General features: G+C 53.4%; 1 protein-coding gene and 1 long non-coding RNA gene across 3 annotated transcripts in view; both read right to left on the minus strand.

The window, feature by feature from the left end:
- The window catches only part of AJAP1 (adherens junctions associated protein 1), a 46,564-nt gene extending 45,539 nt beyond the window's left edge, over window positions 1-1,025 (minus strand). For both annotated transcript variants that reach the window (XM_040533617.1, XM_040533618.1), the window contains exon 1: window positions 923-1,025. In XM_040533617.1, coding sequence (XP_040389551.1) covers window positions 923-951 — 29 coding nt within the window. In that variant the 5' untranslated portion in view covers window positions 952-1,025. The remainder of the gene's footprint in view (window positions 1-922) is intronic.
- Window positions 1,026-8,483: 7,458 nt separating this feature from the next.
- On the minus strand, window positions 8,484-23,888 carry LOC121058310. Its single transcript, XR_005814159.1, has 3 exons — window positions 23,714-23,888; window positions 13,225-16,350; window positions 8,484-8,668 (listed from the first exon to the last, which is right to left on the minus strand). It is a non-coding gene; the product is annotated as an uncharacterized LOC121058310 (long non-coding RNA).
- Window positions 23,889-26,829: the final 2,941 nt, after the last annotated feature.

Here is a 26,829-nt window from a genome sequence, read left to right on the forward strand (position 1 = left end):
GCCCAGAAAGCACAACGCGGCGTGTGAACCGCTCTCACGCTCCACAGACGCAGGAGAGGGTCGTGGCAGACGGCACGGTCTGACCTGTGCCCCACATCAAGCACCTACTTGTTCAAAATAGGACTTTAAAAATACAGAATTGGGTTGGGGAGAGAGGAAGGTAGTGCACATCGCACAGCAGCATAGTTTTCCGTATCATCTTACTCGTTTGGCACACCACCGCCTTAAACATATCCTACCGAAACCCGGGCAAAATAAACAAAAATAGGCATTCCTGCAGCTTTAAGGGCAGACACGCAGAGAGCGGGCAGGGGCTGGGTAACTAGTGTTCTCCAAACACAATACCACGAAAATAACAAGATTTCAGCTCAGATGACTTCGCAGCGGTAATGAAAATGCGTTACATAACACTTTGCCTCCGTCTCCTCCGCTTTGCAATTCCCGATTAATCTACAACACACATCCAGCTGTCTGTCTGCATGCGCACTCTACATGCCCGGGGCGCCCTGCCCGCCCCTCCCGGCCCCTTCCCCCAAAACGCACCTGCCCGGCCGGCCGGGGAGGGGGGGGGGGTGAGGGTCGGGGGGGGGGGGGGGCCGGCCCGGGAGCTGCCTTTCCCCGGGAGCGTGCGGCGAACAACAGGCAAAGAGAATCCGATCGCGCACCCCCGCCGCCGGGGCGGCCGCGCGGGGCTCGGGGAGGCGGCGGGCGCCTCTCCGCCTCGGCCGGGATGAAGGCGCCCGGCTCGCGGCGCTCCGGGCTGCAAGTCGCCGGGCTGCATCGCCCCGAGCCCGCTCCGCCACCCGCCGGAGCAACTTCAGCCTCCAACTCCGCCGGCCCCGCGCCGCTCCCGCTCCGCACCCGCCCAGCGCAGCCCCGCGGGCGGCTCCCCCCGGCCCCACCGCGGCCCCCGGCCCCGTACCTGCTTCCCGGGAGCCGGCGTATCCACATGGTCACGTCTCCCGGCCCGGCCCGGCCCGGCCCGGCGGGGCTCACCGCCTCAGCTCTCCATCCGTGCGCGCCGCCCCGCGCCCGCGGCGGCGCTCAGCGGCGGGGCAGGCGGCGCCCAGCGGCTGGGGCATGCCCGGGGGCCGCCCCAAGGCCGCGCAGCCCCCGGCGGAGGGAGGGAGGGCGGCGCTCGGTGCCCGTGCCCCGGCCCCCGGGGCGCTCAGCACCGGCGGGGCAGCGGCGCGCCCGCGGAGGCTGCGCGCCCCATGGGCGGCGGGGGAGGCGCGGGGCCCCGGCGGGCGCGGGGCGGTGCGGGGCGGTGCGGAGCGGTGCGGCTCGGCACGGCTCGGAGCAGCGCGGCTCGGCTCGGCTCGGCTCTGCGCGCCCGCGTGTGTGCGCGCGCCCGCGGGGCGGGGGCGGGGGGGGCCGCGGCTTTGGGAAGTTGCGCGGGGAGGAGGCGGGGGCGGAGCGCGGCCCCTGCGCGCCGCGGAGCCGCCGGTGCGGGCTGTGACCGGGGACGGAGCCGTCGCCGCCGCCGCCCGCGGACGGGTCCCGGCCGCCCCCTCCCCTCCATCCCGCCCCCGGCCCCGTCGCCTGCGCGCGGAGGCGGTCGAAGCGCCCCCGGCCCCGCCGAGCCTCCGCGGCCCCGAGCGGGGCGGGTGGACGCGCCGGGACCCCGCGCTGCCTGCCCGGCCCCCGCGGGGCGGCTCGGGGCTGCTCGGGGCACCCCGGGGTGCGGGGACCTCCCCGGGACCTTCCCGGGACGAGCGGCGGGCAGGGGGCGCGGGGCGCTGCCGGAGCCCCCAGGGGCTGCGGGCGGAGCGGGCTCGGCGCGGCCCCGGGCGGCTCCTGGCGGCCGCCGCAGCCCGGTCCTGCGCCCAAAGTTTCGGCTGCTCCTCCCGAGCCGCCGGAGAACGCCCCGCCAGCGGCAGCCCCGGCGGCCAGCGGCGTCCCGCCGAGCTCCCCCGGGGCTCCCGAGCCGGGACTTGCAGCAGCCGCCGGAGCTCCGCCAGCCGCGAGTTCAGGCTTTTTTTTTTTTTTTCCCTTCCTTTTTTTTTTTTCCCTTCCTTTTTTTTTTTCCCTTCCTTTTTTTTTTTTTTTTCCTTCGTGCTCGTTTAACGACAATAGGACACGAGCGGATGTGTCAGGAAAGGCTCCGATTATTTTAGGAGGTGTTTCATCATAGCCCGGTATGTTTTCTGCTTCCAGGGGGTGCTGACAGTAAGGAACAGAATTATTCCTATAGCTAGGATACCGAAAGGAAGGCGTCTCTTTGGGGGAGGAAGAAAAATAAGCTGCTTTGGATGTTTGCTGTTCAATCGCTGTAATAAATTTTTGCATGAATTTGGCAATGGATTCCACAAAGCTGCCCCGGCTACAGGTGAGAAACAGGATTGCGTTTTGCCGAGTCAGAGTCAATTCCCTTGCAGGAACAAACCTTCAATGCTCCTCAGTGCCAGTGCACGGTGCCAGCGAGGAAAAGGCATTTAAACAGCCACAACTCACTTTGTACAAAGCACTCACGCCAAAAGCAAGGTTAAATAGAAATGAACGTCTCTGCACAGCCTTTCTGAGTCTCGAGATTTTTCTGGCTCCATATAATCCTGTTCTAGAAACACAAATAGCTTCCTTTAAGCAAGCAAGCCAGATTAAAGGTCAGTGTTGTCCTTATGACACCTAACAAGTCCCTGCTCGTTACGCGTGCTCCCAGTGGATCAGCCGCAGCTGCCACTGCAAGTGCTGTAGCTCAGCATCCAAATCCCCATGTTATTTTGGGTTGGATTCCTGGTCAGAGGGAACCTGTTCTGGGAAGGATGAACTCTGAGGGGCTGGCCTGAGGAATAGCTTATCCTGTCAGATTTCAGTTGCACAGAGAGGTCTGTCCCCCCAGCAAACACAGCGGAGCCAGGTGTGCAGAGGTGCCCTAAAGCTGGGGTTTGCTTTGTCTTCCTGAGCGCATTTCGGAGCTGTTGGGGCAGAGGGTGCTGACACACCCGGTGGAGCTGTGGGGTTGATGGCAGCTGTAGGGCACAAAGGTACAAATTTCCCCACCTCTGCAGCAAGACCCGTCACAAACTGGAGCTCAGCCCTGCCCAAACTTCTCATCTCCCCGCAGCCTGCAGGGGGGGAGCCACGAGACACAGTGGTACTCGTTACATGCAAACCCAGGATTTTGTACACGATGAACTTCATCACTGCAAATTAGCACAGCAAAAACAGCTATCAAAGCACAGCATCCACCAGGGCACAGTCTTTCTGGAGGCTGTGTGTAGTGACTTGAAAGAGAAACCTCAGCTCTAGTGCAAGCCCAGTGACTTTATCATCCATTAAACCTGGCCAGCTAACATGAAAGACCTTTACAGAGAGGAAGGGAAGAAGGGGCAATTTTCAGTCTCATAAGAGTCTGTTCTGGAGCCTGAGAGATACTGGAGCGCGGTTAAGTAGAAGACGATCAATTAAGACTTAAATAAACCCAAGTGAGCAAACATTAATGAGAGCTATCTTGTATCTGAAACAAATCCTCTTAACTCATCCCCACTTAAAAAAAAATATTGTTTCCCCGTTTGTGCCAGGCACACGGAGCTGGCATGCCAATTGCACGCTCATGGGGCAGAGCCACATGCAGGAGGCTCAGGGCCCAACAGCACAGGGCAGGCTTGGGAAAAGGGGTGAGAAGTCATCAGCCTTTATTTATATGGCTGCATGGTATTTATAAACATTAATATATACATTAGACTTGTAAACATTAATGCTAATAAGGCAAGAAAACCTTGGTAGGGAAGGGAGCCATGCCCTACCCAACAGCTTTCTCTGGCCCCCAGTCTCTTCTAGAGCTTCTTGCCTCTGCCCTGCATCCAAATGGCACCAGCCCGAAATTCCCAATGTTTTTAAGCCAGAAAAGAAAAGATATCAAAGGAGAGTTGAGGCTTTCAACAGCACCAAAGCAAACATGCACACAAAGCATTTCTATATAGGACGTTATTTGGGCTCAGGGCTGGTTTGAGGTGTTTGAAATGCAAACCTCGTGGGGAGAGGTACCTGGCCAGAGCCGGACTGCTGGGCCCCGCCGGCGCTGCTCCCCGGGGAGCTGCAGCTGCCGCCCGCACCTCGGGCCAGGCAACACGTGAGGCACTCGGTTCTGCGCCTTCTTAAAATAACAAGCACACAATTTTTAGCGGAGCTTTAAAAGGCAGATTGATGCCAATTGACAATCTTGGCCCTATTTGTCTGGCTCATTTATTCAGCAGCACTGCTGGGGTTGCCTAGCAGTGAATGGATCGGGAGTCGGAGAGAGGCTGCGCGAGGGAGCAGCCCACTTCGGGAGCAGGAAGTGTGAATTATCCCACAATTAAAGTAGGAGGGAAGGAAGTCATTAGCGAATTCATTTGTCTAACTTGTTCTTCTTCGAGTCGTCTCACCAAGAGAGTCAAGTTCCTAATGGCTGGAGCCAAGCTCCGAGTGCTGCCAGGCACCGGCTGCCAGGCTGCGGCTCACAGATGTGTGCCCGGCCCCGGGGGCTGCGAGGGAAGAGGGGTTCCCCTGCAGCAACTGCGAGCCCCAGGCTTCCCCTGGCAGCACCTGGGGTACCCCCACCCACCGTGGGCTCTCACAGCTGGGGGCACCTCTGGGTCCTGATAACATCCCTGGGCGAAGCCGCGGGGTGCACCGTGCTTTACTGGTCCCGTTCTTGAGGAGAAATCGGTTGATCTGCCTGGGAGGGAAAAAAAAGGATGCTGGCCTGGCTACAGTTGCCAAGAAGGAGTGAAAATTGTCTCTTCATACGAATAGGTTGTTGTTACCCATTTCCCTTTCATATGGAAAAAACATAAGTGTTACTTAGAGATTGTGAAGAAGAGAGGACTATAACGCAATTTCTACCTCCTCCTATGATTGTACTTTGATTTTTCAGACCTGTGTTCTGTGTTAACAGGGAATAGTGTTCTGGAAAGAAATCACCTAGCAGATTTTACAGCCTGAGCGGCTCTTAAGCGACTCTGAGACGTGGATTCACTAAGAAAACCTCCCGAGGTCTCAGGCTCCCCTGGGGGCGCTGATGGCGCTGCGGGAGGCACAGCCCCGGGGCTGCTCTTCAGATCTGGGAAGCTGTGAAAGAGCTGGGGAGAATTTAGGGGGCACTTCTGCCTGCTGCCCATCCTCTGAGCTGAACAAACACCAGAAGCCCCTGTAACAAGGGCATTCTTAGAGCTAACAAGGAAATGAAGTATTTTTTGCTTTTAGGGAGTTATAAGCTTTTCTATTTTTTTGATGTTTAGCAACAACACTGAGGTGCTTTAAAGTTCTTATTTCAGGTGCTTGCTTAAAAAACGTATGGGCCCTGGTGGGATTTAGGGGTGGGGTAGCATGATTCTCAGCTAGCCTCTACGTGGAGTGGGATGGGATGGGATGGGCAATTTCTCTTCTGAGAAATCCCAGCTCCTTGGCTTGGTTAGAAGGTTACACCGACTGTGGCTTCGCCATGGGTTCCCCAGGCCTGAGAGGGAGCTCGGCGAGACGCAGTGATGTGCAGCCAGGTGCAGTGAGATGCAGCGGGATGCAGCAAGGAGCAGCGAGGCGCAGCGAGGTGCCTCTCCCCCATGGCACTGCTGGCGGTGTGCTGCAGGAGGGGCTCTACGGGGGGTGAGGGGCAGCTGCAGGGCACAGAGAAAGAGAGGGACATTAGCAAATGTGCTTGGCACAGCCTGAGAGAGTGGGCTACCAGGTCTGTGACTTCCCTTTGCAGGTTTCTCCATCACTTACAGTCATGTCTGCAGCAGGCTCCCTCCTAGGACACTCGTTTGTACTTGGTTTTTACCTTTATGGTGGCGTACCGCACATACGTCCAGCTCCACAGCTCCTTGTGTAAAGACATTTTCCTAAGAGCGGAGACATGAAGCTGAGCCAGGCTCACCTGCAGCTCTGGTGCCAGAGCACTCTGGTGCCAAGCGTCCCCGGCTGACGAACTTTTCAGGCCCTGCATTGCTGAGCATTGTACATACGGCAATAAAATTATAACACTTAGATTCATAAATGTGTGCTTCTTAAACCCTACAAGCATCTTTAGCAAGGCTGTTATAGATTTCTCTTGCTCTGGCTATATTTGTCTCATAAATCTCAGTGGTGTTGACAATTGGGCATGGTTTAATTTTGCAAATCTGAGAAATGATCAGGCCAATTTAGTTCACATTTAAACCATTTATGTTCACATGCTGGAAAGCCTTTTTTCTTTGCTGCTCCTTGCCTAGGGCCCTTATTATCTGCTGGTGCTATTTATCAATGCGCAGCAGGTATATTACACTACGGTCTCTTCCGTAAAGTGATACGAAATAATCATTCCTGTTCCTCTTCTGCTCAGGAAGAAAAGTGAGCCCGACTCTCATGCATGTCAGTATTCCTGAGCTGCAGGATTTTTATATTACTGCAGGATAAGTGATTTAACTCAATAAGCTTTCCTCATAAACGGCAATAGTTTTATAAAATGAAAGGAGGCGCATGTAAATTAACACAGCGTTGCCATTCAGCTCCATCACTCCTAACACCTGCAGACGGTGCTGAGGAACCCCATGCCCAGCAGGCAGCAGCCGGACGCCCCCTTCCGCAGGTCCTCCTGCCTCGGGCATGTGCCCAAGCCCCCAGCCAGCCCCCGAAGCACATGCAGTGAATGAGTAGTCTTTAGTAACAGCCCCAGACTCTGGAAAAAGCCCCACTCCTCCTCCACACATGCACATAGCAGCTCCTTATCCCCTCTTCTCAATGCAGGTTTGTCTGTTCAGCAAAGGGATGAGCAGATCTCTTGTGCCATGTGATGACACGTATTTGTGCTGCATGCTGGGGCCTCTAGGATGCTGCTGGTTCACTGTCTGAGTAGGGTGCTTCCTCCTCTGGCTTACAGTTAAATGCCTGGTGAAGTGTTCTGAGCTGTCTGCCTGCCCGGGAAGCACTACAGAGGCGAACAGTCCGAGGATGTTTTCCCACTGAGGTCGCGAAGGAAGAAGACCGCACGGAGCTGGGTGCCAGAGGGGAGCAAATCCTGCAGGCAGGGGGTGCAGACACATGGACATCAGCTGCGGGCTGGTGTCCCTGCCCAGCAGAAAAGCACGAGCTCTGTGTTCATCCCAGGAGCTGGGATTTAATCTCAGGAAGGAAAGACAGAGGTGAAAGCTGGAGACGGGGGCAGCTGGCAGCACGGGGCATTGTGGCCAAGGCTGCCTCTGTGACCCCCCACGCCCGTGGGATGAGGAAACCCACCGTGCTCAGCCCTGACCCCCCGGGACTGTTGAGCACCATGAAGGGGACGATTTAGCTCCCTGCCTTTCCTCAAGCACACCGAATGTGTTTTTTGTTTGGCTTTCTCCTCCCCCAGGGACCGAGTTTAATATTACCTTCCCATTAATTTATATGGGAACATTTCCAAATAGTAAACTTCCAATAAATTAGTAATGCTGATCTATAAAAGGGAAAAAAATGGTTTGTTGCAAGTTTATAGCCATGAGGAAAAGCCATGAAACAGAGGCCTCCTTAGCACAGTGTGCTCGGGGACACTGGATGCCCAGGCTGCAGCCGCTCCTTTCCCCGGCCGCCCTGGGGCGAGCAGCCCGGTGGCACATCGCCGCCGGCTCCTCAAGTGCTTTTCTCCTCTACAAGAGGGCTGTTATCCTCTAGTTCACCAGGCCAACTGATATTTCGGTGTGAATATGTAATACCTGCAGGGAACTGGGCTTACCTGCTGGCTGCAAGGGCTTTCAGCGTCCTTTACCTCTGCCCGGGATAAAATGTGGTGGAAGAGAGTTTGTCTCATCGCAGGCTGCTATTGCCCCTACCACTTATAAACCTCTTTTACAGAAATAGGTTCACAGGACGGACACAGGAGGCTGCTGCAGGGACACACACAGGGACAGTGAGAGGCGACTGCATTCCCCTCCTGGAATTACACTCCGAAAGCCCGTGGCTCCTTCCTGGAGCCGGGGAGGGCTGCAGGGACGGAGGTATGCCTGTGCGCAGGCTTTGCCTCTAACAGCCACTTTAAATATAAGTGGAGCTGATTGATAATTTTCCCACCGAAGAAAACCGAAATGAAATAAATAGCATTTGACACCTGCGGAAGCGACGCTCCCCCGCTGCTCTCGGTCGCAGCGCGGCACCGGTGCGCGCAGTGCAGCTGCTGCCAGGTGTCAGCTCAGCTCCTGCCGGTAATAGATTCGGCGAGGTGGGGATAGAAATCTTGCTCCTTCTGCACGGGGCTCCACATCTTCATTTTCCCACGTGTTTGACACAAGGTTCAGGATCTGTTCATCACTTGACATCAGCATTACAGGGTGTTTGTCACTCCGTACATCACCGGGAGACTTCTTGCAGCAGAAGCAACAACTTGACGGAGAGAAGATATTGAAGCAAACTGGTCGTGAAATCTGCAATTTACATGTCGAGGGAAAACCTCAGCACGGGCTTCGCCGTCCAGCTGAGTCTCCTCTTACCCAGCAGCAAGACGTAATTCCCTGCAACTGCTGGGACATAAACAAAATTACCCTTCACGTTTCACCCGTTCCGTGTCTGCGTTTCCATCCTTACCACGAAGGAAGCGGCAGAGCCTCCAGCCTGCTCCCGGCCCCGCACCACTACAGGATCCTTCGAGCACCTCTCCTCCTGCTCCTCCCTTCCCCAGCCACAGAGGTCGACCACCCAGGGACGTGGAAGGAAACTTTTATCTCCGCTGTCAAGGCCCCTGATGACACAGAGAAGAGAAGAAACTGCCTTCTATTTTTTTTTTCTTTCCTTTTGTTTTTAGCATGCTCCCCCCCCCAATATCTCTTTGTCAGAGCCAGACAAGGAAAAAAAGAACAAAAAGATTCGCAGAGACCAAACCAAAGGCGATGAAAAATGAACGAGAAAACAATTCAGCCTGGGGAGTACAAACAAACTATCTGGAGCAAATAGTTTATTTTAAGATGCTAACAAATTTGCTCCAGAGGCCTGTGGAAAAAAGTCAGGTATCATACAGCAATCCTTTCCCTTATTTATAGAATAATTACCATGATTTATTAGCTGTGATCAGAAGTGTATTTATGGCGTGGAAGTTTTCAGCCATATTTCAAGTAATTCACCTCCTCGCAGAACTCCCTGTCGCTGTCATCACAGCTCCACTTTTTCTTTCCCTTGAAACCTGCTTGCACCACAATTTATAGCTTTGTTTGTGTGAAAAGCAGGTGTCTTGCTCCGGAGAACAAAGGCAAAACAAGAGCTCAAGGATAACCCTGCGCCAGCAGCCACCAGGACAGCAGTGCTGGCCACTGCCTGCGGGGTGCTGGCACCCTCACAGCCCCCTGCCCGCCGTCCCTCCTGCCTGTACCCATCCCCACGGTTCTTTTTTTTTTTTTTCAGCTTGCTGGCACAGACTGCGAGCGGACCGACAGCACCCAGCCCTCAGAAACACAAGCTCAGCCTTCCTGTCTCCAAAACAGGCAGAAAAAAAAACCTCTTCTTTATCTCCTATTAGTCCTTTAATACATCTTTGTCCTCTCTCTGCTCTGCTCGGTTTGATAAATATCTCAATTTTCAGCACACAGAGGAAGTAAACGCTCTCAGAATAATACCAAACATAGCAAGTTTGGGAGACTCCCACAAAAGTTTGGCCTCTGCCCTAACCACAGCACCTTTTTCTGCTGCACCTGGGGTTGTTTCCCAGGCAAAACGTGTGCTTCAGGTGTCTGTCTCGTCGTGTTGCTTCCAGATGGAGCTGCAGAGTTTTATTTAAAGCACTTCTCTGCTCTCACCTTGTCGTCTTCTTTTTTTTTCTTTCTTTCTTTTTTTAATCTCACAACAAAAGTAACTTGTTATTTCCACTTTGTTTCACGCCGCACTCATTCAGCCCTCTGGTACCGTGGGGCTGGCAAGCTGGAGACTGAGTGATCACTTGAGTACCCAGGGAAAATATGATCTTAAAGTTCTGAGGTCCTTACGAGTGAATGAAGTTTGATGCTGCTGGAAATATGAGCTGCTGCAGCTGAGGTCCCATTGCAAGCAAATTGATTCTCATCAACTCTTATTTGCTTGCCTACATGGTCTTAAGACTGGCTTGTTGCACAGATATCCCCTCCTGCTGACTGACTTCTCCGTGCTTGTCTCCTCTTAAGGTCCTGCCATAAGCCATCTAGGAAGCTTTAATTCTCTGCCTTTAGAAGGAGATTGCATTTTACCAGCCGAAACGCTGGATTTTATTACGAAGCTGCATCACAAACTTCGTAAGAGAGGAGGAACCCTCTCCTCCTGCCCCCACGCCGCCCTCCAGCACCAAGCACCCTGCTGCCGCGGGCTTTCTCCGCAGCCCCAGAGGTCTCGTTCAGGGAGCAGGTATTTGGGCAAGGAGTAAGAGGGAATCGGCTGCTCAGCCCCGCTCCTGCCCCGGTGCAGGAAGCGGCCTCCAAGAGCCTTTCCCTTGTGCCCTGTTACAGCAACTTGTTTTTCACATGTCCAAGACTGAGCACAAAGTCTGACACTAATAGGATTAATGACTGGAGCACAGAAACAGCTCCATTACGTTTGGGGAATGAGATATATCTGGGAGCAGCCAGGATATAATTTGGTTCATTTGTTAAAATAACATGTATAAAAAAGAGTCTAAAGCAAGCCCATTCGAGGGACCTGGGGAAGACAAATAAGAACGATGGCCCTTGTCCCTGATGGTATTTGTTTTCATTAAGTGGGTGGAAGAGACCTAACGGAAGAAGAGAGCTTGATCATCGAGTAACCTTGTTGTCTAGAAAAGTCAGAAGCTTTCAAACAGGAGTTAGCAAAACAGCTCAAAAAACCAAAAACTGTCCCAAAACCTAAACTTCCAAGTCCCTCAGCTTCTCAGCTGTGCTCACGAGTCCCCTGCACTGGGAGTTCCACCCAAAGCCCTCCCCAGAGGTCATCTCCCTGCCACAGAAATGTCTCCTCCAAAAGCTGCTCCTCAGCTACTGCCCACAGCCTCCCACAGCTGGGAAGGGAGCAGCTGCGGTGAGCTGCCTGAAGGGCAAGGACCTGGGAGAAAGGTTTCGTTCCTCTGACTCATATCATTCTTTGAGGTTTGTTCAGCGTTTGGCCCCAAGGCACACAAATTAAGGGGTTTTATGCAGTAAAATAATTTGGAAATGTACGATTTTAGCCTAATATTCTCTGGAAAACTTTCCTGGACATCCAGCTTTCCATCTGTTTTCCCAGAAGCAAAACCTCGCCATCTCTTCCTCGAGCTAAACGTCTCTTTCCAGCTCCCACCCCCCCAAAACCTTTACCGCATACTAACCAGTCCTACAGAGACTGGCAAAAGGAGCCCGTGGGTGCCCAGCGGCCCCCCTGCCCCGGGGTCTCCACCCGGGACTCGGAGCTGTGCCGGCCGCGGGCAGTGCCTGCCCCCCCATCCCTCTGTCTCCTCTTGCTGGGACAGTTTGGCTGAAGCTCGTCAGCTCTTCCTCCAAATCGTCTTGGCGATAAAGACATCGGGACCCATTTAATGACTTTCGGAAACTGGTTAAGCAATGCCTGACCCTTTTGCCTCCTAATTAGGAGTTCTCTTCCCTAATGCTTTGCAAGGTCACGTCTCCTCTCCCCATCTCTAATTATTACCCTGCGCTTTACGTCTTCTTTGACTAGCCCAGCTTATCCCCCCAAGCGTTCTTAGCCGCGGCTCCTAATCATCCCTGTCATCCCTACGCGCGTACACGGAGGATGGATAAAGCACAATTAGAGCCACCCGAAACACGCGTGCTGGAGGCTGCCAGAAGGAATTTAATCAAGGCAGGTGCCAGGGAGGGGGAGACGCCTTCCTTGCTGGCACGGACAGGATGGGTGCTGAGCGGCGGGGGGCTGCCTGCAGCACAGGAGGCAGATCTGTGGTGGGCACCGCGCGTGGGGCAGGGGGTGACGGGGCACGGAGTGATGGAGCACGGGCAGGGACCCCGCTGCCTGCTTGTCCCACCTGTGCCACCGCCTTCCTCCACAGGAAAACCACCAAGAAACATTCTCTTTTCCCCTTTTCCTTTGGTTCTGGGCTGCCAGAGCCCCGCTGGCCCCAAGCACTTTGTTACTGCCACCGCTCCTCCTGCCCTCGCGGGACCGGTCCCATTAATCACGAGTGCCAGCAGGTAACGAGACCAGCGCCCGCTGCTGCACAGCTCCCGGGCGAGAGGCCTCCCCTGCCGCCTACCCCTGGCTCTCCCCTTTCTCCTGCGACACCCGAAGGTGTTCTGCCCTCATCTTCCCGACAGGAAACGGGGCACAGAGACTTTCAGGAAAACTGCCACTGCCACAGACCAGCTGCTGTCCTGAGGCGGCAGCTGAGGAACCCCAGCCCCAGAGACGCATCCCATACAGGGACACGCACAATTTCCCTCCTCTCGGCACACCTGGTGGCAGTGTTTGAGAATCAGAAGGGGCTTTATGGGGTAAATTTATGCAGTCGGTGCCACAGTAGGGGTTTAGACGTGTTGCTGTGAGCCACCAGTGCCGCATCCCGGTGGGATGATCCCTGCCAGTAGCAGCTCGCAGGCAGCCTGGGACCCGCTGCCGGGGGCCCGTGTGCCACCCCCAGCACAACAGGAGCTGCCAGACCCGAGGGTCTCTCTGCCCCAGCCCTTTCCCATCGCTGTGCAGGTCACCTTCTGCAAAGACAGCAAACCCACAGAGCCAGGGGCTGGCAAGCCAAGGCTACTTCAGCATCCCCAGCAGCGCCCGTCCCACGGCAGCTCGCTCCGGGACCTGTCCTCCCCCCGCAGCAACGCACAGGTTACACACAGCTCAACGAGACGGAGCCTCGTCTTCTCCTCTGCCATCTAGTTCCTCTGATACCTGATTTTTTTTTTGATAAGCTCCTTGTTTTCAGGCATACAGTACAAAACTATTTTTCTTGCACTGAGCAGACAAGATGTTGAAATGTTTTCTTTCTGTGATAACTGGAAGTGGAAGAAACCCTCCCCGTGATTCTTGTCAAGTCAAGGGGATCTCTTTGTAGTTCAGTGAATTATTTCATACCCAACGTTAATTTAAAAACAAACAAACAGAGATGAATGCACTCAATACAAGAATTATTTCCAGTACATTTCAGGCTTGTGCTGCTCTGTAAAAGACAGCCATACAGGCGCTGTGTGCAGAGGCACCCCATCACACCCCATCACACCCCATCAGGCCCCATCGCACCCGGGCCAGATCCTGCCCACTGGGAAGTGCTGGGGCTGGAGCTGAGCTGGGCAGGGGGAGCAGCCCCAGGGTGCTGCCACCTCCGCTCGTGCGATTGGGAACACTTACCCTTACTGATACCGCTAACACATGGCCACGCACATCGGGAGTTAACAATTCCTCTTGAGAAACGGGAACTGCAAAACAGCAATGTTGTTCCACCTGAAAAGAGCGGGAATAAATCAGAAAAGGGCAAAGTGCACGGGAAGGATGAATAGTAATACAAATGATGTTTAAATGTGCCACAGAGAATTAACTACTTTTTCCTTCATAGCTTCCCTTTCGTGAGCTATTCCTGGGAATCTGCAAACAAAATCAGAACAAGGGATTTGTTTTATTTTCACACAGCCTGGGCAGGCTGTAGCTGTGCTGGTGGGGATGTGCGTGTCCCCTGCAGGCTCCCAGAGCCCGTCCCAGGTGGCAGGAGCCTGCAGCTGGCGTTCCTGGGCCGGGGTCCTGGTGATGAAGACTCCTGGGTGGTTTGTGCAGCTGCAGGGCTGGGGCAAGCACAGCCACGGCACGGGATGCACCGGAGAAATGCTGCTGTGACCCCGAGCGAGGCACCGGGGCCACCAGGCTGCCTTCATCTCCTGATAAACGCCTGAAATGCTGCGTGCTTAGCACATTTGACTCAAGGACTGGAAATAATGCTTCCCGGGGAGAGGCAAACTGCTCAGTCTGCTCGGCTTGTGGGGGGTGAGCTGGAGAGGCGGCTGCACCGCCTGCCCCGAGGGAAGCCAGGCACGGCGCAGCTCTGCAGCCCCCAGCAGTGGTGTTGGGGGCCCAGCGGGGTCTGAGCAAGCCCCAGGTGGACGACAGCAAGAGCAGGACGAAGCAGGGAGCCAATGCTCTCCTCCTCCATCCTCGTCCATCGCCGCATCCCACCTCCTCCCCTCCGACCCTCTTCCTTGGCCCCACCACGCTCACCCACTGCATTTGGCACCGGGGGAAACAAATGTCAGGCCAGAAAAACATCTGAAGCAAACGAGCTCCTGCCCAGCTTGCGATGCTGTTTTTCTCTCCAAGAGGAGACGGCTCTTCAAAGGACTGGGAAAACAAGGACTTCACCACAAAGCCTTTGCTTTGTCAACCACTGCACCTGCGGGACGCCCGCCTCGGGCAGAAGCGAGGGTCGCACGGCGAGGTGCTTTGTCATCGCACGGCACCGCTCGCTGGCAAGCCAAATGAACGTCACCTTTTCAGATACACAAAATCAATGCTGTCCTGTATCCCAGAACCTTTAAACACGAGACAGGCAATTTGTCTTCTTTTATGGTAGGTGAGAGTTGAAAGGAGCCTGGCCAGATTAAATAGTCCAGCAGTGGCAACTTGAGGTCGTTTTCATCTTATTAATGGTTTTCCTGCCTACAGTAAAAAAGCCAAGCTGAGGACCTAGGCTTGGATGGACTCCTCAATGACGTCGCTTTTCTGCAGAGAAGCGGATTTTGAGGAAGATTGCAACAAACTTGAAGCAGGTGCTTAGGAGGCAGCCTTGGTTCTAGGTGCGCGTGGCTTCTGCAGAGGGGCAGGGACAAGCCCTGTCCCTGGGACTTGGCCTCTGCAGACTATCTGCCTACTCTGCCAAGGAGAGAGTGTAAGGCTTGTTATTTGAAACTGTGCTTTTCGATTTCTTTTTAATGCGAAGTAAACAGAGATGGAGTTTTAGAAGATTTCTGTAAGAACATCTGTGGGTGCAGCGGTGTGTAATTATGTGCGCAGTGCACTGCTTCAGTCCTTGTTACAAACCCAGCTCGTAAGCCACAAGCATGGGGGAGAGAGGAGGAGCTGGGAGTCTGCGCGTTCCTTAGAAATGGAAAGCAAATTTGAGATAACATAAAAACATCATTTCACATATCTGAAAGCCTTTTGTAAGCACTTTCCAGGAATATTTTACAGCCTCAGATTCATTAGTAAGAATACTCGCAGAAAAATTCTAAGCTTGAATGCTTGTGTACTCGGTGTTTGCAAATGTTGCATTATATATTCGGTTGTAAAACACCCGACGTGTGCTGTTAGATCACTCCCTCCCAGAAGGGGAAGGAGCGGCGCGTGGCTCGCGGGACTCCCTGGCACACACGGCTCCACCAAACCAGGATCCCTGCAAGTCGCTGCCGGCTGGCAGCCCCGGCAGCACTGGTTTTGCTTACCAGGATATTTCTGCAGGTAACCAGAACAGCTCTTGCACACAGCCATGGGCAGCACGTAGGTAGATATTTATCCAGTAAAGGGAAAGAAACGTTCCTGTGTGGTACTTAATCAGCGAGCAGGGTGCAATTGCAGCATTTCCAAAGAAGTTCAGAAATAACCGTGGATCCATGCGTGACTGACACTGGCTTTTCACCAGTGACTCGAGAAGACGGAGAGAAATAAAATGCACCAAATACGTAACACACTGAACCACGTGCAGGAGATTAACTGAAACCAGTGCTGATTGACCCAGCCTCCTGCTCTGCACTCCCCCATGGCAGCTCCCCAAAAAAACCTTTTTGATCTGGGCAGGGGGATTTGGGGATCAAACTCAGGGTTGCACCCCCAACAGGAGGGGATGTGGGGACACCTCTGCCCTCCCCAGTGCAGTTTTGGGTTCCAGCCCTTCTTCAGCTTTCTGGGCAATTCATCCTTGAGGTTTTTCTGCTTCAGCACGTTGCCAAGAGAGACAGTGACAGATAAAGGAGAACAGCTCCACATAACCTCGATTACCCAAGGATAATGAGGCCCAGTGCACCCTTAAGATATTGGTAATATTTGTATCTATTCAGCTTTTTCAGCACTAAAGGTAACCATTTATATCCATTAAAAGCAGACAACTGGATGGCAAGTGGAGCCCTGCTTGCACCTCAGCCCGAGCTTCCTCCTGACGGGCAGCATCTATCACGACATACCTGCCTGGAGATCTCTGCCCCTGCCTCGTGTCAGCATTTAGCTCCACAAACGTCATCACACTCTAACGAGCTGCTCTGATGCATCGGATTCGGGCTGGGTCAGAGAACCCACCCTCACCAGGATGCCCCGCGCTGCTCCTGCGCATTGGGTGCGTGTGGTGTTCTGACACAGAGCCCATGCGAATCCTTAGGAACATCTCTCCGCTTTCACAGTTTCCTTTCCAGCACGCAAGGCAGTGTAACCCTTGATGCATTCTTGCATGTGATTAACTCATGTGATGCTCAGAAGTTTTACACTTGCCAAGCTGCGAGTCTGCAAGAGCACAAGGAAGTGCAAGGCTCCGTCAAAACGTATCCAACGGAAAACGGTATCAAGATCACTTTTAATTACGGAGAAAACGTTGTTAAGCAGACTAATCTCCAGAACAAACTCACGTTTGATGGTGGCAAGGCACCCAATTGATTCGGATGGTTTGTATTGAGACCCTCTCAATACCTACGCAAACCAGGCCACCAGCCAGCACAAAACTTTTTGACGTGCACGATTGATTTAACCAGATGAAAAAGTCACTTTATTTAGCCTAGGAGAAATAGAAAACAAAATGTATTGGTGTTAATTCCTTTTGTTGGGTGAAGACAGCGTAAGAAATAAAAAACAAAGCCAAAACCATGCACGCTACATTTGCTGATGTATTTCCCAAATAACTAGAGAACTTAGTAAGGAAAATAAGGAACAAACAAGCGAGTGCAGCCAAGGGGCGTGTTACCAATCTTCCCTCTTTCCCAGAGGTCACCAAAGGTTTGATCAGCCCTTGTCAAGCAGCTCTCGGATGCGATCCGCTCCTCCCAGGTGAGTTTTTGGTGGGTGGACGGGGCTCGCTCTGGGTTTGCAGCCGGTTATCTGTCAGGGTGCAGGCAGGCACAGCCCCGCGCGCTGATTGTCATTCCTGTAGCACCGCAAGCGCGCGGGCACAGGCAGCCGCCAGCCGGGGAGCGGGTGGGATGGCAATAACAATAATAAGTCTCCTATATTGCTTTCCGCCCATAGAATGTAATTGCTTCTGCAGAAGGAATTAAGCATCATAATGAAACGACTATAAAAAGAGACTTTGTTCTCCATCAACAGATCGCAAACGTCTTAGACTTCGTGTGCAAGGGCACCGCAGCCCCGCAGGATGAGGGCGGCGAGCATGGGGGCAGCCCCTGGCCCCCAGCGGTGGCAGCTCCGGGGGCTGATTCCCCCGCCCTGCTTTGCCCCCGAGGCAGCGCCACGAAATAATGCTGCGGGCTCTTGGCCCCGGCCTGCCCGAGGCTGCTGAGCTTTGGCTGGCAGAAGAGGTTGGGTGAACCAAGCGATAAACTCGACCCAAGTTTGCAGGCGCTTTCTGCCTTCCTGAACGCCTCATCTTTTGTTTTATTTCTGGTGTGTTGGCTGCGTTTCGCTCAGCTTAATTTCCACTCCTGGAAACCTGTATGAGGGTCTTATGAACATCATGTACGGCTTCAGATCCACCAATAAGTCTCTCAAACCTGGAAAGGGAGGAAACAACTTATAGAGAAGCTGCACATATCCGAAGGCAGTGGTTGCAATGCAGCAGGAGAAAAAAAAAAGAAAAAACCTTGACCTGAAGAGGACAAAACACAAGAATAAAATGTCTAAATAAAATAAAATAAGTGATCTGAGTCAGCTGGAGCCTTGCACAAGCGGAGTAGCCCCAAGATTTTAGCCCAGGACGGGTGCCAGCGCCTGCTCCCGGGCAGGAGCCGTGCATAGTGCAAAATCGAACTGCGGCCGTCACTGCATCCACAGCCCCTTTATTGACATTCTCGAAGAGCATCTCAGACACGTGTAAACTTGCCCTGCAATCTTCCATCGAGTGAGTTAATCCCCTGGCAATGACCAGGGAAGGTGCAGCTGGCTCTGCTGCCTGGCACGGAGGAGCTGCCGATGTCCTCGCGCTCCCCGGGGCGCAGCCGGGCCGGGGCCAGATGGCTGCGGGAGCGGGGCCCTGCAAACGGCTCACATTTGTTTGGTCTCTTTTCCCTCCACGGCGCACAAATTCCTGCCCGAAGCGTCCTCTTGTTGTTCTCAGCCTGGGTTTTATTTCTTCATTTGTCACACACGCTTGGTTGCCGCATGAGACCTTTGTTAACCCGCCGGCCCTCCACCTCATCAACCCTGATTAGATGAGTTTTGTTCACGCCAGAGGTTCCCTAAAAAAAGGACCGAGAGCCCTGCTCGCTGTTGAGAACTTGTTCAAGCAGTACATTGCCCATTCATAGTCTCCTTGGATGCTGAAGAAGAATCTGTCCACTTAAAATAGGATTATTTCTGGGTGGCAAACCACAAAGTTAATTTGGCTCTAATCCCTTTAAATGGAACCAATTATTCGAGTGCTAATGACTCTTCTGGAGGCCTCTCCCAGTCCGTGCTGGCGAGGGCACTCACAGGTTTGCCCGCGGAGCAGCCCTTCCTCCAGCACCAGCAGCTGCCACCATCGCACCTGATGCTGGCAGCATGACCTGCGCCAGGAGGACGACGAGCAGAGACACGAGCGCGCTCGCTCGGAGACATTTCTGCCCGCGGTACGTGCCGCTGCGTCCCTCCTTGCCAGCACCTCACCACGCATCCGCAGCCGATCATCCTCCTTAAGGTTAACATCTTTTGCTAGCAGCATATATTACTTAACGGATGACAGAATTATTACGGTCCCATAAATTACATCCCAAGGAGTGACTTTGGGAGCGTACTTGCTCAGGACCTTCTGGCCAAGGCGAGCTCAGTCTCAGGACGCCCTTCTCTAACCGCCCTAGGGAACAATTTTTCTCTTGTCTTTTTCCAGGCCTGGGGAACTGCACAAACTCTTTAAGCACCTACAAACGGGAGATGGGCAGACCGTCAGTGAGGAAGAGCTTATGGTGGTGGGCTGGCACTGGTGCTGGCAGCAGGGAGGGCGCGAGGGGGAGGCAGCAGCCGCGGGGCTGTGACCAACCCAAGCGGTCTCTGTCCCCCTGCAGCACCCAGCAGCCTGGAGCTGGCTCTGGGGACAGGACCACAAGCAGACCCCATGGAGATGGGGGGCACTGCGCAGGGACCGAGAAGCAGCCACTCTGCCACATCCCTTCCTGCCGGCCTGGAGTCCCTCGCTGCCCACTTTTAGCACGATACAAGGGTAAGCAGCTTTAATCATACCGTCCTCACTTGCTATTGCTAATATTATCGTCATTGTGATATTAAGCCAGTTAATTCTTTCTCTGAATTTATTTGCTTTTGTTTTTGTACTCCCATGCTATAATTTTCAATTTAATTAGTTTCAGTGTTTCTGAGGGCAACAGGTCTCGGTTTATCTATGCAGCTAATAGCCCTAATTGTTTACCCTTTCTTCAGCAATATCTCATTAACTTTATGGGCCATCATTTCCACAGCATCTCCAGAATTAATTTCCTTACTATGCGAAGCCTGCTCCTAAAATCATCCCACTTTTTCTCCTCTAGACCTGCCTGACCTGGCCTAGGCCGGCAGCTCCTGCAGTGCAGCACACAGACGGGCAGCCCCTGCTTCCCCTGTGCCCACAGGCAGCCGGGGCTGGGTGAGCGTCAGAGCTGCGGGAGGAAGCCGAGAGGCTTCGGTTTTTTCTTCTGCCGGTGTCAGGTCACAGGGGCAAGAGGAGCTTTGTTCCTCAAAGCGCACCTTTGATACATCTAACCAAGCAGACAATTTAGGAGAGAATCCAAATTGGATCCCTCCTGAATACAAATGTCACCAGCGCCGGGAATCGGCTGTGTCCCTGGGACGTGCTCCTGGGCAGAGCCCCCCCAGCTCCACTCCCGGTGCGATGCACGAAGGGCACCCACCCAGCTGAGCCAGCCACCTCGTAACTGATCACTTTTCTCCTCCTTTCACATCTTTCTGAGGTTAATCCTGCTTTCTGCATCACCTCTTGCAACGCTTAAAGCTTTAGCAGTGCACCTCTGAGCTGGCCACCCATCTCCTCTGGCTGCCCACCCTTTCCCCTTCAGAGGGGGAATTGATCTACATGCGGCTGTGGATCCTGCAGGCATCTACACATGGCATTTCTGATAAAAGTAACAGGAATAACCCTACATGTTAACAGCTCAGATTCACTTTTCCTGTGGTGGAGGGCTCTGGCTGTTTCCCTTGGCTCCAGAGAGGGAAAAACTGGATCTGGGATGGAAAAGCTGGGGGGACTGAGAGCCTCACGGCAGTGCCGGCACAGCCAGGGTGGCACAGAGCTCCTCACCCGCTGGTGGAGCCAAGGCCGGGTGTGCAGGTACCTGGGCTGCCCCAATGCCTGCCTTCAGACCCCATTAATCGTGTCTCTAATGAGCTTGTGTTCACAGATGAGATGGTTTTGGCCGATGAGACGAATTGCAGATTATATCTCCCATTGATTGTTTCGTCCCAGTCAAATGATTTGTACCCAGGAAACGGGTCTGAATTCTCAGCTTAAATCAGGCTCGGAGAGCAGACTTGGCTCGCAGAGATATTTTTTTCTGTTTTAATGATTACAGCGAGTTCAGATTTTTTCCTCCGCGTTCCCAGCTTCGTGCTGAACTTCTCCTTCAGGGTCAACCCCGCTGCCTTCCTGCAGCCCCTCAAGCTCAGCCCCGTGCCCCCAGCTCCAGGGCAGGACAGAGCAGCGCTTGTGCTCCTGCAGGAGGTGTCTGCACAGCATCCCTTCGGTCCCAGCCACAGTTTCCTCACCTCCGGATCGCTGCGTGAGCAGGGCCAGCCAGCCCAGCACCCCGCTAGCCAGACAGCGACCTGCTGGCAGCCACCACGCGTGGACCTGAATTATTGATAGGTACACGGCTTCCAGCAGAGCCGGTGAGCGCGGCTCCCTTCCCAGCAGGCAGCAGATGGCTTTCAGGAAATTAACCGACCCCGAGCCCCCCACGACGTTACAGCCGGACCCTCCCACGCACGTCGTGCTTCGCTCCCAGCCCTCCGAGACCTGCCACGTCAGGGCGAGGACTGCTTTAATTTTTCAGAGCCATCAAGGTGGCTTGGATAAATAGCTGGTGAGGAGCACCTAAGGGAATGAAAAGCGTGTCTAAGCTCCTCAGTCTCTTACAAGGTAATTTTGATAGTTTTGAGACTATCACTGGCATGCAAACTGTATAGGGGGTAAACAAACACACGTACGTACAACATATGGAGACATACACATGAAGCACAAATTAGCCATATGTCCAAGCGTTGCTGCCAAATTTTATCTTTCTTCCTTTGGCCATTTTATTTTATTTATTTATTTTTTTTTTTTTTTATCTTCCACGGGCTGCCACAGAAGGCGCCACTTTTCTCCACGTCCCCATCACAGCACCTCTCTCTTTTCCCAAGGGCAAGTCTGAGTTGTTCCCTGGCTGCTTCCACTTAAATATTTTTGTAATTGCATTCCGGATTGTCCAGAGAACCAGCATTCCCCCAGAACAAGAGAAGGCGGCTGGGCAGGGCAGGGGGCTGCTCCTGCAGGCAGGGTGGTGACTCCCCAGCACTCTGCCCGCGTGCCAGGCTCGAGCTTGCCCTGCCTTTGAGACGCACCAAGCGATGCCTTGTCGAGCCACAGCAACATGGGCGAGAGTTAACGGGCATGGAGCCGGCGCAGAGATGCGATATGGTTTGGGAAAGCTGGAGGTGCTCCGGGGGCACATCAGAGCGCGAGCCAGAGAGGAGAGCGGAGGCTTCTGGAAGAGAGCCCGCACGAGGGCGGCGGTGTTTCTCTAACCCCGTATTGACTTTGGCTTCCAGAATCAATTTTCTTTATTAGCTGATGAATCTCTTCAAAAGACTTTCTGTACTGAATCTAGATAAATTATTTAAGCAGTAAATTCTTTCCACTCTAGCACCGTTACAGCGCGGTGATTTAATAGGGAAGAGTAGTAGAGAGGTTTAGGGACAAGGTCACTGCGAGCAGAACATCTGAGCATTAATAGGTTTGCTAATAAGTGACTGTACAGCTAGGAACTAGTGTAAAACAGAAGCAGTTATTAAGAAACAGGTATTCAGCAAAATACTGGGATTATCAGTGAATATGAGGAGCAAGTCATAGGAGACTATAGTCTTAATAATTTATGCAAACAAATTGCTGTGGATGAGAGGAGAGCACAGTATTTGATTTCACTGAGAGTAGGCACTGCACGCCAGGTAGGGCTGCTGCCTGCAAGAGCCAAGCTGTGCCGGTGGGCACATGCCTGGTGCCTCTGCATGGGCTGTGGGCACCACCATTTGCTAGTTGTCACCTAATTGTCACTGGGGGCTGGGTCAGAGGATGCTCAGCTCCACTGTCTCCCCCAGATCCGCTGTGCACCTCTCGTTTGTTTTGCAAATCAGGCTTCACGCGCTCGTCTGGGAGCTTCGAGGCCAGAGCTAACATAAGAGCTAAGGAATAAGAAATAATTCTCCCTTTGAGAATAATGCTGGCTCGCGAGGTCAGAGAATTCAAACATATTTATAGCCAGCAAAAGGAAATGATCGTGTTAAATGGCAGCTGAAGTATGTGGAGACCCGACGAGAACGGCTGGCTGCGGCCATTCATTACGGTACCAGGAAGATAATTACGGAGCGAAGTATTCAGATCCTGGGCATTTTGGACCACAATCCTTCTCAAAAGCCCACTCTGGAGATCAAAAGGCTAATGCATATTTTCTGCAGAACAAAACTGTAAATCAAAAGCTAAGTTCAGGTTTAAGAGGCGTTCTCCTTGGGTGAAGGTGGCACAGAAATGCTGCTCAATGCAGGGACGTGAGACCCTGGGAGCACTGGGGCCTGGGTTCAGCACGTCCTGCCCCAGAGGAGAGCGGTGCTGCCGCCCGTGGGGACAAACCAAGTGCCTGACCCGTGCTTCCCTGCAAAAACCACACCTCAGCAGCTTCGACCTGGTTCCAATACCCAGCTATACATAGGAAGTTCAATTAAGATGCCCAAACAAAAGAGATTTTTACCACCTCACCTGTGCAAGCACTGTGCTCTTCCACAAGGCTGCAAGAGGCAGGCTGAGGGGTGGGCGCAGAGAGGCAGAGGCACCCCCATGTCTCTGCCAGGGGGCTCCAGGCACTCACAGGGGGCTGCACCCCGGCACACGGGCAGTTTCCTCTTCCTCCTCCTCTTTTCCACCCCTAGCCCTTCTGCCCACGCAGGATTCCAGGACTACTGTTATCAGGGTGAAGCAGGTTAGGGCTATTCTCAGGGAGCAGAGCCCAAAGCAGCCACTCAGGGACTGACATTGGAGCTTTCCTGACCAGTTCTCCAAAATGTGGGTGGCCCATGTCTGGGGAGATCCCTGCAGCCTCCCAGTCCTGCTCCTCTCCATGCACATCTGCTTCTCCCAGCTCTGACTCCAGAACCTGCTGACGCTTTCAGACCTGAGCTTAAGTTATAACCCCTCTGCTGAAACAAAAGCCTGTTTTTCAGCAAAATCATCCCCTCCATTTGCTATTCAGCTTGTACTTGCAGCAGATCCATATTCAGGACCAAGTACTATTAGTACCTTTGCATTCATTTTTCATGCATGTTCCATAAACAAAGCGAACACAAACAAAACATTCAGCCAAATGAGGCCAAAGGCACCGCTGTCTCACTATGATGCACGGCCGCAATTATCACCTTCAGGGAAAGCAGTCCAGCTCCACACCACCTCCCAGCCCACCTCACTCACCCGCCAGGCAGCAGCAGCAGCTCCAGCCTGCCCCAGCTCGCAACGGTTCAAGGCTCTCCATCGGGGTAACAGGCAAGGCAGCCCAGCTAGTGGAGGAAAGCTGCAGTGCTCCCACAGCTGCTACTTTGCTGGCTTAATGCAGCCGTTAAACCCCATTTTTTGTTAAATGGTTTCAGTGGAAGTGAATGCAAGCATTTGACCTGCAAGTACTTACCTAGCCGACTCTGAAATAGGCAGTGTAACTGCTGTCAGCTGGGTTTACACAGGCTTTTGATCAAGATCCCTTAACGGGAGACATCTGCTGAGCACATGGGGCTGTCAGCACAGTCCCTGACCGCAGAAAGCAGAGCTCAGCACCTGGTTGCTGCCGTGAGGGGCCTGACCTTGCATGTGTGGGTGTTTTGCCAAGCACTGCCAGTCTCCAGGCACTGGTGCAGCCAGTCCAGCACTGCCTGCTGCACTGTGCAGCACTGGGTGCATCCACTGCATCGCCTGCGCTGCATCCACCACATCGCCCGTGCCTGTATCCATGCCCCGCTGCTCCCTTTCCTCCTCTGCCCCAGCAGAGGCAGGCACCAGGGGGTCATTAAGGAGCACGTCCACGTTCCTCTCCACCCTGAGAGCAGCAGGGGTTCAGAACCAACGCGCATCGAAGGAATACATTTAAAAGTATACGCATCTCTGGTTGTGTACATCAAACCCAATTTATTCCGAAGCAGCAGCCCAGACATGCTTGCAGAGGCTTTGAGAGCATGTTTATCAGCCAGGCTACTTGGGAGATCATTGCCATTGATTGCCATGTCATTGTCACTTCTGGACACAAAAGAAGGCCAGAGGGACTGAGATTACATTAGCAGAAGTAAACTGCACACGATGTGGAGCTGAGATTTCGCCTGGGAGGGCCAGGTACACCTCTGGGTCACGCAGAGAGCACGACGGTCGGGGGAAGCAGCCGTCAGCGCTGCTGCATTCTGGAGAACAAAGTATAATGATGCGATCTGCCAGAGCCCTTTAATGGTATTGTTATTTATTTATGGATTTCTATAGTGCCACCTACAAGGAGAACATAGTTTTTTCAAAACGGAGAAAAGAAAATCCCACCTGATGGAAACAGAGCAAATGTTCAAAGGGAAAAAAAAAAGAAAAAAGAAAAAAAAAAGGCAGGCTTCTTTGTGGAGAGCTGGAGAAAAGGCAGTCTCAGATGAGTTGAGGGCTGGAAAACCCTCTCCCCCATAGCAAATTAAAGAGCTCGGTCTATTGAGCTTGTCAGAATAGGACTGAGGGATGACCTGGACCCTTTCTGAGAGTACCTGCACGGGAAGGACATGGCACGGCTTTCAGCTACAGGAGAGTAGAGCAAGAACCAAGAGATGGGAATTAAAGCTAGTTGTTTAAAAGGCCTTTTTTTTTTTTTTTTTTTAATACCAGCATGGGCATTTAATGATGTCAAGAGAAATGGTGGACTCTTGGTATTTCCAGCCCAAGAAGGATGCTCAGGGTGGGAAGTAATGAGACTGGACCACATGTTGTAAATGGCAGCCCCTGCCCAGGCTGGCAGAAGCTTGGTTTTGGCACCGTCCCACACACCAGCGCCAGCCCTTGTGCCAGCAGCAGGATCTGGGGGGAACATGGCCCCTGGAAAACCCTACACAGGGTCCTGCGGTGCCACCACCCCGCAAGGGGGAAAAACTGCATGGCGGCCAGAGAGGGACCGGCGCTGAGAGGTGCAAAGGCCTTTTATCGTTATTCTGAATCATTATTACTGATCTTGAACTCCTGGATGCAGCTGTTTATCAGCAGATCTCAAAGTACGTTATAAAGGAGGTCGCTATCATTGTCCCCTTTTTTGCAGACAAGGAAATTGAAGTCAGCTGGAATTGCCGGTGCTTAGCCCTTTGAAAATGAGGCTCTAAATAACCGAGACTGCAGGGGATTTGAGGGAGGCAGGATATAATAACCTGAGTGGGAAGTTGTCCAGGGCAGCAGAACGGACACTGCAGCTCAGGAGAGGCATCTTGCAATATTTAATGATGGCGAACAGCAAGAGCAGTGCCATGAGCAAGCTCCCTGCACCCGAAGGGCAGGAGCAGCAGCAGAGTCTGGGCCAGCTCCTGTACCCTGGCTGGGTGCCTGCCCCTGGCCCAGCACGGCCCAGCACAGCCCAGTGCAGCCTACCATGGCCCAGCACAGCCCAGCACATCCCAGCATGGCCCACCACATCCCAGCATGGCCTAGTACATCCCAGCACATCCCAGCATGGCCTAGTACATCCCAGCACAGCCCAGCACATTCCAGCACGGCCCAGTAAGGCCCAGCATGGCCCAGTATGGCCCAGCACATCCCAGCACAGCTGGTGGAGCAGCAGCAAGGCAGTGGGGCAGCAGGACAGACTCCTGGAGAATTACCAGGAGTAATTTAACCACTGAAATTTCTCTCAGTGCAATTTCACCAAGGGCATTGCCATCGCTGTGGGCTCTGGCTGGTTGTCTGCTTGCTGTTTGCTCACTACATTTCCAGCTGCCTCCATGTGTGTTTGCAATGTGCAGGCTTTCGTTTTGATGGCTGGACAAAAGCTGTCTGTGGCCTGCGATGCTGCAGTGATAAGTAACAGGAGGCACAAATTAGAACAAATAAATCTGAATCAAATTCAATTCCCTGTGCAATCACCAAGATCAAGTTGCCAAAGTGCACCCACGATAAATTAAAAGCCTGTGAGAAGGCAGCCGAAGTTGCTTCCCAAGCAGGGTGGCCGCTGTTCAAAAGGCATTTATTCTCCGCAGAGCGGGCTGGAGCCACGCAGGCCTAGCAGCATGAGCTTTCCCTTCGCCGCCCAGAAAGCTTTGTGCCACCTGAAGGCCCCTTCTGGCAGACACAGAGACCTCACACTGCCCTGCTGAGATGTCTCTGCCTCACGTGGCTCTGCCCTGGCACCCACAGCCGTGCCACCAGCACAACCAGCAGCAGCCAAGCTGCAGCGCACCCAGGGCCTGCTCCAAAAGCAGCAGCACACCAGGGATGATGTTTACCCTCTTCAAGGAGCAAAAAGTTGCATAATCTTATGGAAGAGAAAAAATCTGTGTATTTCAAAAGGCATTCATGAAGATAAACAAGTAGGA

The sequence above is a fragment of the Cygnus olor genome, chromosome 21 (assembly GCF_009769625.2).
Source record: "Cygnus olor isolate bCygOlo1 chromosome 21, bCygOlo1.pri.v2, whole genome shotgun sequence".
Classification (NCBI taxonomy): domain Eukaryota; kingdom Metazoa; phylum Chordata; class Aves; order Anseriformes; family Anatidae; genus Cygnus; species Cygnus olor.